General features: G+C 37.4%; 1 protein-coding gene across 1 annotated transcript in view; it reads left to right on the top strand.

Annotated features, from left to right (window-relative positions):
- Nucleotides 1-19,648, top strand: part of MYBPC3 (myosin binding protein C3) — a 63,619-nt gene that overhangs the window by 25,864 nt on the left and 18,107 nt on the right. The window contains exons 13-27 of the mRNA XM_050896779.1: nucleotides 18-150; nucleotides 384-386; nucleotides 821-945; nucleotides 1,566-1,671; nucleotides 5,732-5,898; nucleotides 6,287-6,452; nucleotides 7,407-7,513; nucleotides 7,837-7,866; nucleotides 8,034-8,170; nucleotides 9,703-9,780; nucleotides 11,038-11,197; nucleotides 12,288-12,392; nucleotides 15,866-16,054; nucleotides 18,092-18,226; nucleotides 19,449-19,616. Coding sequence (XP_050752736.1) covers nucleotides 18-150; nucleotides 384-386; nucleotides 821-945; nucleotides 1,566-1,671; nucleotides 5,732-5,898; nucleotides 6,287-6,452; nucleotides 7,407-7,513; nucleotides 7,837-7,866; nucleotides 8,034-8,170; nucleotides 9,703-9,780; nucleotides 11,038-11,197; nucleotides 12,288-12,392; nucleotides 15,866-16,054; nucleotides 18,092-18,226; nucleotides 19,449-19,616 — 1,809 coding nt within the window. The remainder of the gene's footprint in view (nucleotides 1-17; nucleotides 151-383; nucleotides 387-820; nucleotides 946-1,565; nucleotides 1,672-5,731; nucleotides 5,899-6,286; nucleotides 6,453-7,406; nucleotides 7,514-7,836; nucleotides 7,867-8,033; nucleotides 8,171-9,702; nucleotides 9,781-11,037; nucleotides 11,198-12,287; nucleotides 12,393-15,865; nucleotides 16,055-18,091; nucleotides 18,227-19,448; nucleotides 19,617-19,648) is intronic.

Consider the following 19,648-nt stretch of genomic DNA (forward strand, 5'->3'; position numbering starts at 1 on the left):
ATCATTCTTCGTCATAGCATTCCTCAAGAAACTGGATCCAGCTTACCAAGTGGACAAAGGGCAAAAGATTAAATTAATGGTTGAAGTTGCCAATCCAGATGCTGATGTGAAATGGCTGAAGAATGGACAGGAGATCCAAGTGAGCGGCAGGTAAACTAGAAATATGGGAAATCCAAAAAGAAATGGGCTACAGCTTGGACAAAGTGGAAAAACTAGCTTTTCTTAGAAAGAAAGGAATAAAATAGGGACAAATAGGAGCGGAGAACGAATCTACGTAGTGCTTTGGCTCAGGGTCAGTTTGCCGTTCTCATAACTGTTTCTTTTTCTTCCCTCTGCTCTATATACCTACACGTGGAACTGGATGCTTACATCTACCTACTTAGCAAGTAAGTCCTCAGATTATATTCTGGTCTTTATGTGTATATCCAAGGTTCAAAATTACTTTCTGTAATTTCTTACAGCTACAGTGTAGCTTGTTTGTAAAACCAATTTCCAGTGACTTCGTGCTGAAGCCATGACAAGGCCTTTTTAATGGGAGTCAGGTTTGTTGTATGGCTAGATGTCAAAAAAGCATCCAACACCATTCACAGGAGTTTGTATGTCATGCACTTGTATGAAGATTTCTCCATAATTTCCTATGCTAGTTTTTCAAACGCTACTGCTGTCATTGAGACAGGGATATAGGGCTTGAAGTCTTAACAAACCTTGCCACTGATGTCAGAAAAAAAGTAGGAACCTTTTTCTCTGCCAGGCAGGGGAAGACAGTGACTGGGTCCAAAAGAGCTACTCTCTGATAATTACATTTAGATTCTCTTTTCAGATATATTTTTGAGGCTATTGGGAATAAGAGAATACTGACCATAAACCACTGCTCTCTGGCCGACGATGCAGCTTATGAATGTGTGGTAGGGGAGGAGAAGAGCTTCACAGAATTATTTGTAAAAGGTGAGCAATGGTAGCAAAAGGAAAGAGATCTCCCCTAACATTTAGCATTGAATTACTGTCATCTTCTCTACTCTCAGATTAGTTAATCTTGTAGGAAAGAAAATTCTCAAACATATGAACAAATTCTGACATCTATTGAAGTAGATATTTTTCTTACAGTTAAATGAAGGAAAATTTTCCCTATAGCTGCAACTAAGAAAGCACAGGAAAACAGCACAGTAATAATTACCATTAATTCTCATTTGGAAAGTGATTTACGTCTTCCCAGCAATAGGGTTAGAAACTTTAAAAATGTGATTCCGCTCAAGGTAAATATGTGCTTCAAGCTCTACAAGCAGATCAAGTAGTACAGAAAACTAATGCCTCCAGTTTAGAATTTCAGAATATATATGAAAACTGATTAATCCTGTGTTTGTATTCTGTCTCATGAAGCAAAACCCAAAAGGTCATTTGATAACATTGATAACGTGATCCAGCATAGTAAATTTTAAGATCCAACACAGAGAGGATCACCATGTATTTGGCCAGGGGTTCTTCCTGTGGAGTGCAGAGTGGTGAAATCTACCTCTGGTCTTCAGTCTTTCAGGATACTGTTTTAACAAAAGTCTCTTCATTTCCAGAACCTCCAATCCTGATCACTCACCCACTGGAGGACCAGATGGTGATGGTTGGAGAGAGAGTGGAGTTTGAGTGTGAAGTGTCTGAGGAAGGAGCTACTGTGAAATGGTAAGAGAATAGAAAAGGGAAAAAAACCCAAACAACATCAAACCATATCCTTCCATGGGACATTCTAGGACCAGTGTTTGTGTACAAGAGTTGTGGAATAAAAAGGAAGAAGGCATGCTACATAATTGTTTTCAGGAAAAGATTGATCCTCCTCCTATATGTCAAACATTGAGGGGGAACTGAGAGGCCAGAACATGGCAGAAAACAAATTAAGTATAGATATTTTATAGTGTCTCTAGAATTTCTCGTTCAGCATTTACAGGATGCTACTAACTGTACCAAGCTGTTAGCTTTAAAGTTTTCCAAACACTTGACAGTAATGTCTAACTATCGCCCAGACTAATCAGATCTGTATTGTGATGAGCTTGCTATACTTTATGGAATCTTCTGGTATTCTCAACTGCAGTGAGGGGTTTTTTAAGTATTTTTTCTCAGGTAAAAAGTCAGTGTCTCTTGAGACAGAGAGGGAAGGTCATTGACTTATTTTAACATATCTGTTGTGGTGACCCTGCAAAGCTGGTCATTATGCATATGCAGCGAGCAGGATTAAGATGACAAACATTTAGACCATAGACTCCATTTTGTTGGGCATTCCAGCTGAGCGGAAGCTGGAAGGTTCACGCTGCTTGGGCAGGCACAGCAGGCAGTGCTCACATACCAGGTCTTACGCACACTGTTCTCACTTCATTTCTCTACCAGATGAAATTCTCTTGTGCTTGTTAACAGCTTCAGGCACATGGTTATCAACTGTTCCCACAATGCCCATTACATTCCTGGAAAGTGCCAACCACTCATCTGCTCTCCCAAAGGAAGGAACTGAGAATTTAAATAGAGCCCAAGAGCTAATGCAGTGTATGCATTACACTATTAAAGCCACATGCACAGGCACACACATGCTATTGTTCAGAAACTGCTTACAGATGCCTGGTCACAAGAGACGGGGACAACCAGATCTGCCCCTCTCAGAGCACAGTGCAGCTGCCACACTTTGATCCTATGCCTTTGAACAACTCCCATACATCTTGCGGAGCTGGTATCTGTAGGATGGGCATTTGGTGTGACAAGGGCAAACCAGCAGCTGTCTCAGCCTGAAATGCAGCAAGTGGTCAGAGAAACTCTTCACATCATAGCAACAGAAAACTGAGCAGTTAGACATTTACACTGTGTTTTACTGGTATTATTACGTGAGACTCAGTCAATGCTCTTTGGCAACAAAGGGAGCATTTTGGACGATGTAGAGAAGTGTCCAGGGAAAACATGAAACACAGTATGGAGAAAGAGTTCCAGTTTTATGGCTCATTAGGGAAATGCTCAACAGTTTAAGCCAAGTAGCAGGCACTAACTCAGGGCACCTGTTATAGCTCTTGCACCCTTTAAACCTGGGATATGAAATCTCAAGCACATGAACAAATGCAATTCTGTGACTTGCTCAAGACAGAAATAAGGCTTACAGCCTCTTAGGCAAGGCCATCAGACTAGGGCTTGGAGAATTCATTATATGGGTCTCTTCATAGTAATCGGGAAAGAATGTTCTCTTGATCACCCAGAAAGGTCTCACATTATTATTATGCAGTGCTATGGAATAGTTATTTCTAAACTTCAGATGGTCTTGGAAATAATATAATTCTTGAAGAAAAAGATGTAATAAAATACATAGTTTTGACCTGATTTTTCCATCTCTGAATGCTGGATGTATCATCTTATCAGCTCCAAATGAAAACAAACTATAGTAATATAATAATAACAATAAATCTGTGTGTCCCCATTATCACATAGTACCTACATCAGTGATATCTCAGAAGACATTAACCAACTTATCCTTAGAATCTAAACAGGAAATAGGAAAGCATTTCCAGACAGAGAAAAGAGGCATTGAGTGGCAAAGTTGAGAACAGATATTTGATCTTGCAGATGTTCAGGACTTGGATAGACTAAACCATGGCTGACCTACCTATTATTGCACTAGTTCTGCTTCAATTGTGAGGCTGGACCAGATGACCTACAGTGGTCTTTAAACCAACACTTCTATGGTTCTATAAAATCCGCCACTTACACTTTAATATCAACTGATTCTTCTACTTCATTGCTCTAGTTACCAAAGGAAGGCCTGTAATATTACCTTATATGAGGTTTTTCACTTTTCATTGCAGCAGTGTATTATTTTAAGCCAAATGATATTTGGGAGTTCTTTTTTGAGGTTTACAGTTTTATCACTCCACTATTTGTCAGTACACCCCTCTGCAAACACTCTACTCATACACAGCATCAGCAATGTGCTAGTCGCTAAAACAAACACAAGTTAAATATAGTATTCCCTTCCCAGGGATTTAAGACACTAGTCTTTGCAAATAATCTATTTTCATTACTTAGATAAGATTTCAAGAGATCTCTTTCTTACCAATGGCTGAATAGAACATTCAGACATCTCTGATAAGCCATGTGTCAAAATATATCACCAAAAAATAAATTTAAAGGTTCAGCTTTGGAACACTAGCCACAGTGCATGTGCCTGGTTTTGCCACAGCAGCATGTTGAACTTCTGGATTACAGTCCATTCTCAGCAGTTCAGCAGAGGTTTACGCATTGCATTGTAGCACTTGTTCCAGAACTAATGTGCATGAAAGAATATCAGCCTTAGAAGAGTATCTTGCATGTGGCCTCAGACTCTTGCCACTCAGCAAGCAGAGGAAACATCTTGACATAACACTAAGCGCTGTGTTTCACGTGGTTGTCATAGGCATCCTCTGTTTGCTCCCTTACTAGTGTTGTAGTCCTGTGATCTGGAAGGGAGGCCAGTGTTTTTTCTAAACCAACTATAAGTTCCAATAAGCTGTGCTGTAAAGAACAGTTAGGAGGGAGTAACCTGTATGTATTTTGAAATACAGTTGCAGCAGGTACATCTAAGTCACAAGTTGTAGGATTCCTGTCTCTGCTTAAAGTCTTGATCCTGTGATTTACTTCAGCAGACTCTAACAGAGGCAAAAGGTTTTCTTGCATACATCTACCTAGAAATTAGAGCTATAGTATTTTAATGAGTCCCTAAGTAGCATTTCAATTTTCTGTCCTGTAAGCTCATTTGTTAAGCTGAATAGTCACTGGTAACAAATAAGGAAAATACACAAGATGATAGAAAGAAAATTCTTACTCTATTAAAAGCATAACATCTTTTCTATTTATTTTTCCACATGAGTAAGTATCAAAGAGAAAAACTTTTTCATTTACAAACTGCAGCAGTATTCAAGTAACATAATATAAATATATTCAAATAATAATCAAAAATATAAAATGCTGCAAAAGGAGTAAGTTGAAGAAATTACAAGTTATTTTCTTGTAGCCTGTTTATGTTATTTAGGGTTAGGAACAGGAAATCTTTAAAACATCTTATGTATTTTTGTGTGACCTTGACTAAACAGCATGAATCCTCCTCTCTGCTCGTCTCCCTTCATGACAACTGGAAATTACAATAATTAAATTTCCTCCCAGGCTGGATGGTGAAGCTTAATTTAGTAATGTCTTAAATATACTGTGGCATCCTTGAATGGAAAGGACTACAAAATCCAAAATACATCTTCATTTAAATCCAGCCTAAAATTTTCTTCTTTTACTGATGCCCACAAACCATGAATTTATAAAAATTATAATTCACATCAGGGAAATTAAGACTTTTAAGTCATTTCCCAGCTAGTCCCATTTACCTTATGGTAGCTTTTAATATATAAATTCCCTGCTGGTGAAGTGTGTCTTCATCCCTGTATCTTCTACAGCATTTAACATACTTTCATGTTTATCTATAGCATATAAATAGCAACAATCAAGTAATTCCTTGTGAGTGAACTCTCTTGAACCAGAAGTCAAATACCTAGTGAAAATTAATGGTCAAGCTAGAAGCATTCTGGTTCTGGTTCCACTAACATTTGTGCAATGGTCTCTTTTTTGCTAACTTGAAATGCTACAAAGAGTGGATTTATCTTGTGTCTTCCAATCTCTAGTAACATTGAGCTGACTCTCACTCTCCTCTTCCAACCACAGAAAAATAACTCAACGTTGTTTGGCATTGCAGGGAAAAGGATGGAATTGAGCTGACACGGGAAGAAACATTCAAATACCGATTCAAGAAAGACGGAAAAAAGCAGTATCTAATTATTAATGACTCAACCAAGGAGGATAGCGGACACTACACCGTAAAGACCAACGGTGGGGTATCAGTCGCTGAACTAATTGTACAAGGTAGGCACAGGTAATATTACAGAACCAGAGAAGCTGAAAAATGAAAACATGCTGAAGGTAACCTTCTCCAGGGTAGTGCATAGGGGTAGCATAATCCTCCTGCCAGGGAAAAAGACAGCTTAATAAGGGGCATAAGGTTTGATAATAAAGGCCTTAAGGAGAACTCAGACCTGTGTGCTGGATGTAACAGATACTGTGATAATAACAGGTGCTTAGCTATCAGTCCTGTTAAAGCCCTGCATGCTGTGGATTTCCCTTCATATTTCACCCTTCCACAAACAGTTTGCTCAGCCCTAGCCTTTTCTACTCAGTAAATCCACACCAACTGTTTACTTACAGAGCTATTCTGATTTGTTGATGTGTGTATCGATTATTCTCACAATATCAGAGAAAAAGCTGGAAGTTTATCAGAGCATTGCGGATCTGACAGTGAAGGCACGTGACCAGGCAGTCTTCAAGTGTGAAGTTTCCGATGAAAATGTGAAAGGAATCTGGTTGAAAAATGGAAAGGAGGTGGTCCCAGATGAAAGGATAAAGATCTCCCATATTGGCAGGTTAGTCTTGTTTCAGAAAGCAGGTACAGGCTTGGATATTGCATTACAATCCACAGGAACTATTATCTCAGGAGACAGGAATATAAAAAAAGACTTTGTTTTAGCTGGCTCCAGCTAAAAGGAAAAAAGTTAAAAACCTTCTCATACACAATCAACATATAGTCACAGACTTGCTTTGGTATGCGTGCAGTCTTTCTGTGTTGGTATGTTTTGCATGTATGGCATCAGTGGTATATCAGCAGAATTCATTCTCAGTTTTCATTAGGATTTAATGTTTTCTTGGTATTCAAACAATCTAGAAAACGCATTGTTGACAACTTTAAAATTAGCAGTAGTGTTTAGACAGATTAAGATAGCACATATGTATAAACACCTTCAGAAAAACTGGTGTTTATATTAACAAATACAGTTGTGGAATTCTGTGCTCAAGTTTCTTAGCAGTCTAACTACTACTGGAAATGGAGACCAAGAAGATTCAGAAGATACATAAGCATTACATGTTAGGTAAAGTCTTCCTTGGTACTCCCTTTCTGTATTCTGTTTTGAATTTACAATAATACAGGGATGGAGCATCAATTTTTAGCTTGTTTTTCCAGAATTTACTGTAGTCACAATCTGATCAAATGAAACCAGTCAGCAGTGTTACAACTGCCCTTGTAATGGTACAGGATTGGACTAAAGCAGAGAAACTGCTTCCTCTATTCAGACTAGACTATGCATCTGCCTTGACAAGAAAAATCCTTTCATAGACAACATGCTGACATGGATTTGCTTCAATACTGAAAGGAGAGCAGTCTACAGCCCTGGTGGTTGCTGACTTGATGTTAGGGCAAGGGGAGAAGGAATAGTAATGTCTGTTAATATCCTATAGCCTGCACCTTGTCTCTTGAGATAGACCTGTTTTTCCTGGACAGGTAAGGTAAGGGAGTGGAATATATTTGTTCATGTTTCCAGAATCCATAAGCTAACTATTGAGGACGTAACACCAGGTGATGAGGCTGATTATTCCTTCATCCCTCAAGGATTTGCTTACAACCTTTCTGCCAAGCTTCAGTTTTTGGGTAAGTTATCTTAGAATATGTAATGGGAATTCCAGAGGGATAAAATGATGTCATTAGTCATGGTTATACCAGGAAAGAGTATGCAGAATCTCTTTCCTGATACCTCAATAGAGGCACACTGCTTTTCCCTGTTATTTTGTGTTATCATTATCACATTGTTTACAGAGCCTGTTTTCCAGTTTATTGCATTAATCTGTTGATGTATATGCCTTATGAGGTTTTAATGATGAATAGTTTTAAAATTACTTTGTGGGTGCAGATGCTATGTAAATTCTCTTTTCTGATCTATTTCTCCTACCCCCTCCCCCTTTTTTTTTCCCCAGAGGTCAAGATTGATTTTGTACCAAGAGAAGGTAAGAACAGCAGTCATTATTTATATGCAAGTAAACATGTTTTCAATAGCAAAGGAAACAGGTATTTTTCCTTTTTAATTTAATGTATGAATATTTACCTTTTTTTTTTTCCCCATGCAGAACACTCAAACTATATTTAAAACTTATTTTCTCTGCCTTTGCTATAGAACCTCCCAAAATCCACCTTGACTGTCTGGGCCAATCCCCTGACACTATTGTCGTGGTGGCTGGGAACAAATTGAGATTGGATGTTCCCATATCAGGAGATCCAACACCCACTGTCATCTGGCAGAAAGTAAATAAGGTAATGTGTAATCTGACACAATGTCTGAGGCAAGGAAGTCACAACAGGAAATTTATTTTCTTTCTCAAATCTTACTTTGATTTACAATTCTTAGTTACAAGTATTTTCATCTTCCTTTCATTTTTTTTAAACCTCAAGAAAAAAAAAGATATCTGCAATGCAGCTGTTTGGGATTTAGCTGTTTTTGTGAGAGTCATCCTGAACCATTGCTTGTTTTGCTATTCCAAAAGAAGGGGCTGAGTACATTTGAGTAGACATATGTACGTGCAGACAGTAGGATGCCATACACGTTTATTCTCTTCCTACCTCAGAGAAAAAGAAATAAATGATAAGTCATCCCCATCACCTTCACCTGATAGGATGGACATGTTCTGGAGATGGCAGCTTCTTTTTTAATCTTTCTCAAGAATTCTATAGTCTGTGAAGAAAATGTCTTCTTAGCAGACCACTGGGGTAAAACTGTATGCGGTATAATGAAAATAGAGGACACTTGCTATTTGCCTTATCAAAGGAATTACAAAACATCAAAGAAAGAATTCAGAAGCTAGACATAAAATGTTAAGTGAGATTCCTTTCTGGCTATCTCAGAACATTCCCACCCCTCACCATCTGTGGGCTCTTGAGCTATAACTAGCACAAAACACAGAAATACTTTGCATAATATTCTACAGCATCATTACACTTCCCACAGGTGTAGATATAGACAAAATAATATTGCCAATTATATTAATTTCCCCAATCTCATTTCTTCATGATTCTGCTGCATTCTTTGTTCAGGTTAGCATATTTAATAACACTTACGACTTTTTTCTGCAATGCAGAATTAGTATGGAAACAAACAAAAAAGCCATTTGTCTCTCTTTTGGGAACCAAGAGAAATTGACTCTCTCATACACAAGTTTCTCCGATAAAATGACAATTGACTATCAGACAACCCCTATACAGTATTATTTCTAAGGCATGAGGTCTCAACATACGAGTAAAAGAAGCCAGCCTTGATTTGAAGGGTGTATAACCTATACTTACTAATGAAATCCTAAACAAACAGTAGCACAGCTTCAGAATACCTTGTCTGATGTGTGTTACAGACCTGACTGTATTTCTGAGTGTTAAAACATTTACATTGACTTACTATCCCATTGTTACAGAAAGAAGTAATCCTTATTTCTGTAGTTACACAAGATGAGTAACTAGTACCACAGAACACAGGCAGATTCACAACCAGTTACAATTCTACTGCAGGAATGTCATACATCTTTGTTAAGCTGTAAATTTGGTTTTGCTGACTTACCCTTCCCTTAATTCACTGCAGTCTGATACACCTATTTCCATTTCTGCTTTTTACTTTCATACTAGATGATTTTCTTGCCAGGTCTGCTTGCTGCCTCACTTTGCTCTTTGCTTTTCTCACACCTCCATATTCAACCCCCCTAACAAACCTATGGGCTCTTCTCCTCTGTCTTGCAGAAACAGCTTTACTGCTTTGCTCAGAAAGACTTAGCTGACTTTCTGTGGTTTCTTTGCTTATCTAGAAAAGCGACCTTGTTCGAAGCAGTGATGATTCCATGACTCCCTCAGAAAACAGCAGTGATTTAAATGCTGATAGTAAGGTAAGTTCCTTATTATTTATGCAGACACACAAATATGCTTAGTGTTTTCCAGATAAAAGGTCATATTCAGAAGGAAATAAAATTGAAGTCAGTAGATATTAAAACTGGTGAAGCAAATAGCACATCAGGCCCAACATCCTGCCTCACAATGGTAATTACCAAACACTTTGAATGGGCACAAGAGATCTGGTGAGTAATTTGAGAGTAAGATGCTGATTGAGGAAATCTCTTTCTAATCACCATCACATGGTGGCTGGATTACAAGGAATCAAAGCAGTTATTTGAAAACTGTTTTTAATATATTTGTGAATGTTTATCCCTTTTTTTCCCCACTAACCTCTAAGCTTTAATAATAACTAGAGGAAAAAAAACTAGGACAAAATCTTACAGGACACACGGAAAGATGACAATGGGTCAAGAGAGTGGACTATGTAGGTACAAAACAGTGAAAGAGGATTCATTTTCCAACAAGTTTCCTTTTTCACATAAATAACTTTTATTTTGATAGAGTCAAAAATATTTTACATTTATTATGCAACAATAATACTGTTGCTGTACTAGGCACTATTCAGGCACATATGCTTTCTAGTGGTTCCTGTTCTAAGTCTAAAGATACACGGGCACATAAAGAAGAAAGAAGTGTGTTATAAATGTACAGCAAAGTTGTGATCATTATGTTTAGATCTCAGCCCAGAGAAGAGTAGAAAGTTACCCCATATGACATTCTTGAGTGACAGAAATCACACTGATGCCATTACCAGTTACAAGAAACATGGTAAATTTTTTAGAGGGAAATTGTTCAAATCCATGTTATCTGATGCCAAATGTAGATACTGTTGATCAGGAATGTTTGCTCAACCATTTGAAGTTGAATTTGCAAACCATCTTGAATTTACACAGTACCCAACTGTTACCCATGAAACTCTTTACATTGATACTAGCAGCTATCCCAAGTACGAATTTGTGGAAGTACTTAGCAACTTCTTTGAAACGTAACTGGGTATGTGTAACTAGCAATTAATCTTAACAACCTGCAGACTTTCAGAACCAATTTTCCCAAATGTTATTTATGTGAACAACTTAGTCTATATTTTCTCTCTTCTACATACAAACAGAACTTGAAAAACTTTCTAGCTTTTCAATAACTTTTATAATATTCAGTGATTTGAAGATTTTCACCAGCTTACATACAGGCTCATCAAGCTGTCCCTGGCACAACTTACAATGACTTTTATCTGTTACTTTCACTGCCCACAGCTTCTGTTTGAATCTGAAGGCAGAGTTCGTGTGGAGATGCATGAAGACCACTGTGTCTTCATCATTGAAGGAGCAGAAAAGGAGGACGAGGGAGTGTACAGAGTTATAGTTAAGAATCCAGTGGGAGAAGATAAGGCTGATATCACAGTCAAAGTTATTGGTAAGTGAAGGAAGGAAACAACCAGAGCATGAAAGTATCTTGAGTTCACTGAAACTCACCCTTCTCTAAAACTGAGGCAAGTTCTGACTAGGTTTAGAAAAAAACAGAAAAGGATCATAAAGGCAGGAATACTATCAATCACAAAATTTGGCAGAAGTATTTTTCACAGCTAGTTGCCTTCTGTGTGAAAAGGTAAGAGAACAACTCCCAGTAGAAATCCATGTATTTCTTTTTTATATATTTCTAGTTTTAGGTGATCCTATCATTTTATAGGTGACATTGCGTTCTGAAGTGTATGCTTCATGCTTGTCTGAGTTAAGAAAAACTTCTTGTCATTTTGTTGTGGTTTATATTCTTAAGCAAAGATTACTTAATTCTATAAGCAGTAAATGGTTAATGGAATAAAGAGATATAATATATATCTGACATAAGATAAACAGATTGCCACTATGAGTCACAGAAGAGCTGGGGGGAATATGATTTTGAGTCAGTAATTCTTATGGAATTTTTCATAACATTTAACTTGTTTATACCCTGCCATGCATATGACAAAAGGTCAGGTTATAAGCAAACTTAGAAATTATAAAAGAAAATTACTTTCACCTACAGTATTAGAATTTAGAATTCACTGCTTAGGTGAATACTAAGTCTCTTTTCATCTTTTATAAATCCTAAATCAGGATATTTACTATTAATATCTCCAAAATAACAAAATATGAGAGACATGCAACCCTTGTATTCTATATAAATTTCATTCAAGAGAAAACAGGGAAGCCTGGAGCAAGCCTCTTCTTACAGAACAGAATTACCTTGTTATCTTACATTTTTGCAAAAAGTTGATTATGTCTGGGAAGAACAAGGGAGCTGAATAATCAATGGTATTTAAAGGAAAACCAACCTAACATCGAAGCGTCAAAGAGCAGGATTCACTTTAGACTAAGATAATACATTCTCAATTGTACCTACTGTTGCTATCTGACAAAGCTGTATCAATATGATACAGAAAAAATGTTAAAGAAAAATATTTCATTGACTTGTATACAGAAATTCAAACAGTAACAACTCTCATTCATTCTCACACTTTCTTCAGATGTTCCTGACCCTCCAGAAGCTCCCAAGATCAGCAACATTGGAGAAGATTACTGTACTGTGCAGTGGCAACCCCCGAAATACGATGGTGGGCAACCAGTACTTGGTAAGAAGTGCTAAAATATAAAGTCCCCAGCAGCCTTGCCTATATTTTTTGCTGCTCCTTTAAAATGGCACAGAGGGATTCTCTGTATTTATTCACTCGAGAGAGGTTGACCCTCAGAAACTAACTAATATATCAAACCTTCAAACTGGTCTAGATTCTGGCCCTTCAACTTTAGGGAGAGAGTGCCCCCTACCCGCACTATTTGAATCAGAGAAATATTTCAGCAAATAAGTTACCAAAGCACAAGAAGGCGATACCAAAAATAGTTAAAGCTAAACATTCTCATTCAAGACTGAAATTTTAAGTCAGTGTACAGCCCTTTGGACTTACCTAGGAATACCAAAACAGATCTGTGGCCACCTCAGTCATCAAATCCAATCTTCTGCAATCTCAAGCACTCATGCAATACATGTTTCTTTTAGAAAACTATTTCATAATTCTACTTCAGATACAACCACGCACCACGGGTCACAAACACTTTTCAATCATTTTAATGACCTTAAAATCTGTACTAAAAACTAGAGGCCAAAGTTATCATGCAATACAGGAAATGAACAGAAGCAATCAAGAATATCACTGATAGCATCTTAAGTTCTCTGCAGAGCATGGTGTTTTTTAGAAAAAACTCCCTGTCATCCTCAGAAGAAAAAGAAAATAATGCAGGGTCTTGGCCAATTTTAGGGAAAAATTCCTCTGGACTCCAAATCTAGCAATTTGTTTAATAAAGATCACTGGAGTTCGAGTTTCTTTTCAAAAAAATACACTGAAAGCTATATGGACTCCCATGGGGATGCCAGGGTTAGAAATGTTTTAAAATTCTTTTAACCCCCTGCATAGTATCTGGAAGAGAGGAGTTTGTATTTGCTTTTGGATATTTGGACTTCATCCACTTCCACAAGAATAGAGTAACCTCATTTACTTCAATAGAAGTTATCTGTCTAGGAATAAACAAGATACTATTGGGCCAGTCCTTTGTGGTTTCATCTGTTCTGACAGAAAGCAAGCAAGAAGTTAACAATTTAAACTATTATGTGCAAATATATATACCAATAGCTGTCCCATTACCACAGCCAACCTGCCCCCTCCCCTTGCAAAGCCCATGATTTCGTTTTGTAGAGTTTTCAGGACACTATTTTGGAAAGTTCTTTGTTTTGTTTTCACTGTCAAAGGAATTATTTCATTAACGTTCTACTAACAACCCTTTGCACTACATGAGGAGGTTTCTTCAGTTAGCACAGGACTGTACTACTAATAGAGCTAGAATAAAACACCTAAAAAAAAAAAGCTAAGATCCAGCACTATCCATTCAAACAAAGCTTTAAAAGCAAATTAAAAAGGCAGGGGGAAAAGACATATGCATTCTTATCTGTCTTCATATTGTTACAGATGGCATTGTAGGTAGTCTACTACAGTCTTTATTAGCTATATCCAACAGATATAGAAAAGAAATTCACACCCCATCTTTACTGTTACACAAACCTTTCATAGGGTCTCATATACTTTTTGTATTACTAAAGCAGTATCTTTATCATACATTCTGTGCATTTGGGGAAATAATCTGCTTTACCAAATGTCACCAAGAGTACCAGTATTGTCTTTTTACCTCCTTTTTACTTGTTGGGTTTTTTTTAAATTGCAATTCTGGTATGCCACAGCGAAGAAGTGTCTCAGTTCTGACAGGAAACTATGCATATCTAAAATGGCAGAAAAACAGAAACTGAGTTGCTGGAACTTCTCTCAGTCTCACAGACCCTGATGAAGAGAGAAAAAAGCAGGAACACGTCAAAGGAACCACAGGTTCTTTGCTTACAGCGTTTAACCCTGTTTAAAAGCTACTGACAACAAGCATGCCATGAGTAACTTTACACATTGGAAGTGATGATACAACCTGTCAGCTCAAAGGTACTTCCACCATTCATTTCCCAAAACATTCTGTAGATTCCCATGCTCTTCTTGCAATTCAATGTAGACAGGAAAGGCTCCTGCTGCAGGATGTCTGTGCCTGTAACCTGTCGGCAAACGTGCCTGTTCTCCATCTCCCTTTAGACACTGTAAGTGTGAATCATACTTCCCAGGTATACCAAAGGGACACCTGCAAGTTTGACAGCCACGACCTTTGTGAGCAGCAGGGATTGAATCACTGACCTACACAGCTCAATTCATAGGTCTTCACAATGTTTTTGCTATAGACTTACACTATTGTAGCTGACCACTGTTACAGACATATCCTCGGTAGACTATGGGTAGGAACAGACATACAATACCTACCAATACATGGTATGTGTAAATCACTATTCAGTGTATTTTCTGATTATTCACTCCATAGTTAAAAGATTAATAGCTTTCAAAACAAAATCTGTTTAAAAGAAGTCTATATGCATCACATCCAGGCATACCATCTGCAACAGAGAGAAGCAGCATCCTCCGTATTAAGGATCAAGAATTACAGATTCCATTCCCAGTTTTGGGAAATGAGAAGTTTATCTTTTAAATTGATAACCCAGCCTGACTTAGTCGTTCTGAAAAACAGCATGGTAGTGTGGGAAAGGCTGTGGATGTTGAGGGGGTGAGGAAGATGTACTAAAGACCTGGATTCTGGGTATACAGACTACATCTAAGCTATACTACAGATTTGTTCTGCAGTGCACGCAGCTCTCTTGGCTCTCTGTAATCATACAGGTTCACTTGCCTTCCCAAGGAAATCAGAGCAAGAAAAATGGTGTGTGGTCAGGACTCACTCCACTATAGGGCTGAAACAGAGCTGGGATTTGCACTGTCTGCAAAGCACTCCGCAATTCCACCACTTAGCAATGGACAGAGACCTAACATCAGTTCTTTGATAAATCATTTAAAAAACAAACAAACAAAAAAACCAGAAAACCCAAAGGGAACTGTCAAACTGGTCTTCCAACCAATTTTTTGCATTGGGATTTATGCTGTTAGTCAAGATTAGTGAATTGCAGCAGAATATAAGAAAGAAATTAATTTCTTAACTCTATGTCTCATCTTACACATTTCAAGGCAATTTCTCCTTCACTGAAAGGGCTTTCTGTTGAACTGCTGTGTCTCATGCATTTCTCTGCCATTAGGTGTGAGTGACTGCATTCTCACCAGAAAGGATTTACCATTTAAACCAGCTCTGCTAGTATCTCTATTTTGCATACTTCTAAATACCTTAATAGTAGTGCATGCAAAATGTGCTTAAAGCCTAATATCAGACATAGACAATTCTAAATAACTTCTACTCTGAAAAGTATAATTGTTCAGGTAAGAATGTCAGATAGAAGGAAAGTAAGACAAAAGGAAACTGGAGGAAAATACCAAAGCTTCACACAATTCAGTTATATGCAATAATTCTGAATCACATTTGGCTCTTTTATGCCATTGGGGGAAAAAAAAAGTTATTTTCTTTTTTCCTGCATGTGAGATAATAATTTGCAGTTCTTTCACATCATAAGAGCTATCCTTTCCAGGCTATATTTTAGAGAGAAAGAAGAAGAAGAGCTATCGATGGATGAGACTGAACTTTGACCTTTTAAAAGAGCTAACCTATGAAGCCAAGCGAATGATTGAAGGAGTAGTTTATGAGATGCGGATTTATGCTGTGAATTCTATTGGCATGTCCCGGCCAAGCCCTGCCTCGCAACCTTTCATGCCAATTGGTGAGTTTTACCACACTCCATATTATTTCTAGGACAAAACCAAGACAGGACAATTTTCACCTCTTCTCTTCAATTGCCCTTATACCTAAAAAGAATGTGTTAGGGAAGAGGCTATCAACCATCTCTATATGCTATATTTAATCAACCTTTTCCTTTGTAATCTTCCTCTTCTCTATCTCTCATTCCCCTTCCTGAGAAGCACAGAGGTTCCAGTTTCATGAAATTGCTGATGAATTTTTAGTTGTTATAATTAGAAGTGTGAGAGTCAAACTGGATCTGGAAAGGAGGAGAACTAATTGACAGAATTTTCCCTGTCCCTCTCAGCTTCCCCCATTCCCTTATGGGTGCAAATATCACAGTATCCCACCCAGTACTCCCTTAATCCCGGCCCTCTCCACAGCTAAAAAGATAGCTGATTAAGAACATATTTTAGGAATGATTTTCTATAAATAATCCTTCCCAACACAGCAGTGCAGTGTCTCCTGCCATCCCTGAGCAAGGAGCAAACTAAGGGAGTCCTCAGGAAGCCTGCCTGCTAAGAGCTTTAGAAAGAAGACCCACAAAAATACAAATAGCTGGAGATTAAAATGACTAGAGTTGCTAAATCTACAAATATTGGCGAAGGGGGACAGCCTGCTGAAGGAGATAATGCAAAAGCAGATGATGCAGTGAAGGGGTCAGAAGGAAAGGACGAACTGCAAGAAGAGCCTCTTAATTCTGGATTTCAAACACACAATGGCTGGTCTGCAACGAAAGAGAGCAAACGAAAACCATCAAGCGGAGCTACTGAAAAAAAAGGTCCAAAGTTTTCATGGAATAGGCAGAGTTTTACTTGATTAAGGATAAAGTTCACAGTTACTGCTTCAGAGAAGAGGTTTGGGGTTTTGATCGTGTACTGTGTGGTTGTGTACACTCCCAACTTCCTTTGCCTCCTGTGTGCTGTTCACAGTCCTTGCTGCCATTTGAATACGAAAAATTTTGACACAGCTACAGAAAGGAAACTGGGTGATATTTTTTTTATTCTATTTTTTTTACAATAACTTTGGGAACTAAGATCAATTTCAATCAGTTGCACAATTTATAAACCTGTATTTAACTTTATATATGAAATATTTTTAATATGTAAAATCTGTTATGTATATTCAAAAGATGTTCAGTTTATAATACATATACAGAGTACACCAAACATACATTTCTTTAACATGATTGCTTTTATGACATGTATACTAAATTTTATGTTCCAGCACTCTAAATGTTATTTTGAAGAAGTTATCTTTCTGTTTGCTTTTTGGAATCAATGATTTCACCATTGTGTGTATTTGGAGGGCTTTTCTTGATTGTTTTTTAATTAGTAGACAACAGTCATGCTTAAGAGGACTGAATTTAGCTAGTGGTCTTTCTGAACTATGGATTTAAAAAGAGCCATGACACTCCTGTTCTGAAAAGATATGAAATAGCTATATCTAACTGAAGGGAAAATTTTTCAGCCCCCAAATATTTTTCTCAGGCATGTCTCTATTACAAACGTGCAAATCAGAACCAGTGTTTCTGTAAACATGTAGTCATAACTTTTGGTCATTTTCTCCACTGTTAGAGGAAAATGAGTGAAGTCAAATTTAGCCACTGATGAATTTGGTCCTCTGACTATACATTTTGCCCAATTACAATCAGGGTGTAAGTACAGCATACAAATTGTATGCATTTTTATTTCTAAACTTTTCTGCAGACTTCTGCTGACAATTTCACTCCCTTCTACAACTCTTTTTTTTCATTGGCTTTTACTCATAAGGGAGCATATGTGAACAGGAACTACCGTCTTAACCTCTTGTTCCCCTCCCTATTATAGGAATCTTATGCCGCACTTCTATTAAATGAAGTATTAGGTGTTACAATTTACAACTGAGCTTCAGCTAGATTTATTTTATTAAAACAGATAGTGGTATATAATTCAGCTGCTAATCACTCCTTCTATAGCCTTTGAATTCTCACAGTTATATTGCTATTTCTCAGAATTTACTTCTATGTATTTCCTTATAGCTCCTCCAAGTGAACCAACCCACTTTACAGTGGAAGAAGTTTCTGACAGCACTGTTGCCTTGAAGTGGAGACCCCCTGAGCGGATTGGAGCCGGGGGATTAGATGGTTATATTGTGGAATACTGCAAAGATGGATGTGAGTAAGCACGAGTACTAGGCAGCAGCAACTGAACATTATTAAAATATAATTGCAATAGTTTCACTGCACTATCCCAATAAATTAACCATATCCAGTATCATTAAATTTGAACTCTAATCTATGACTAACATCCTTGCCAACCATCACCAGACTGACCATGACATGACTGTAAAACCATGAAAGTCACATCAACCGTAACATCATCTTCACAATCATCATAAACTTTAATACAGAAAAGTACTACAAAAATACCAGTGCTGTTCTGTAGTCACTACTATACTTTTGCAGCATTCACAAATTGATTACTCCTTAAAACCAATATAATAACATGACTGTAACAACATCAGTCAAACTTTCAAGTGACTGTTACCTTATCTTATTTAGTACTTGTGGTCTGATAATAAAGAGTATAACTGCACCATATCTACAACACTCAATTTACTGTGATGTTACAACATAGCATTTATGTCATAAAAATCAAATAACAAATTTATAATCACTTCAATTATTAATTTTTTTTCTGACACTAAGCTCAATTGCCATATAACCTAAACTAGGGTTTTTACAGGGTATAATTGATCCAGAAATAATTTATAGTCTTTAATGAGATATCATCATGGAACTACCAGAATCCCTATGTCATCGTCATAGAAGAATGATTTTATCAGTCGTACTTCTGTGTCATTAGGATAACTAAGGAAGCCCTAAGAATTCTGTTCTACAGTGTCAATTGAGAAGTTAATAATAAATTCCAGGTTATGTGCTCTATTATTGTTTTCAGCATATGTGGCTCTCTCAAATCCATTTGGACACCTACAGGAGATATACTTATTCCAAGAAAAAACTAAATTAAGGCTTCACTTTCTTGCTAAAAATATTTCCAAAATTCTCTCCCTCCTCACCTTTTGCTAATGAAAATAAATGTAGAGAAGCCCCACAGCTCTAAGCTCTATAAAACAGAATGCCAAAGGAACTACCCAAAGATGATTCCCTTACCCTTAGCTATTTTGAATAAACAAAGTGTATACATTCCTTAACTCTGTGTGTAAACACATCTTCTAGATCCAGAGTTCTTTTGCCAGCTTAGTTTATTCCCTTTTAAGTGTGGTATTGCATGTTAAATTCATTTTACCCTAACACAAATTACTTTCAATTGTAGACAAGGCATCAGTTTGGAAAAATAATATGTTATTACAATGTGCGAATCCTGTACTTGCAGCTACAGAATGGATTCCAGCTCTTCCTGGCCTAACTGAGCGCACATCTGCACTGATTAAAGACCTGGTCACAGGGGACAAACTTCATTTCCGTATAAAGGCTATAAACTTGGCTGGTGAGAGTGGAGCAGCAATAATCAAAGAGCCCATTACTGTTCAAGAGATCCTGCGTGAGTATCTAGACTGAATAAATCTTATTCAT

Source organism: Gymnogyps californianus, chromosome 5 (genome assembly GCF_018139145.2).
Source record: "Gymnogyps californianus isolate 813 chromosome 5, ASM1813914v2, whole genome shotgun sequence".
NCBI lineage: Eukaryota > Metazoa > Chordata > Aves > Accipitriformes > Cathartidae > Gymnogyps > Gymnogyps californianus.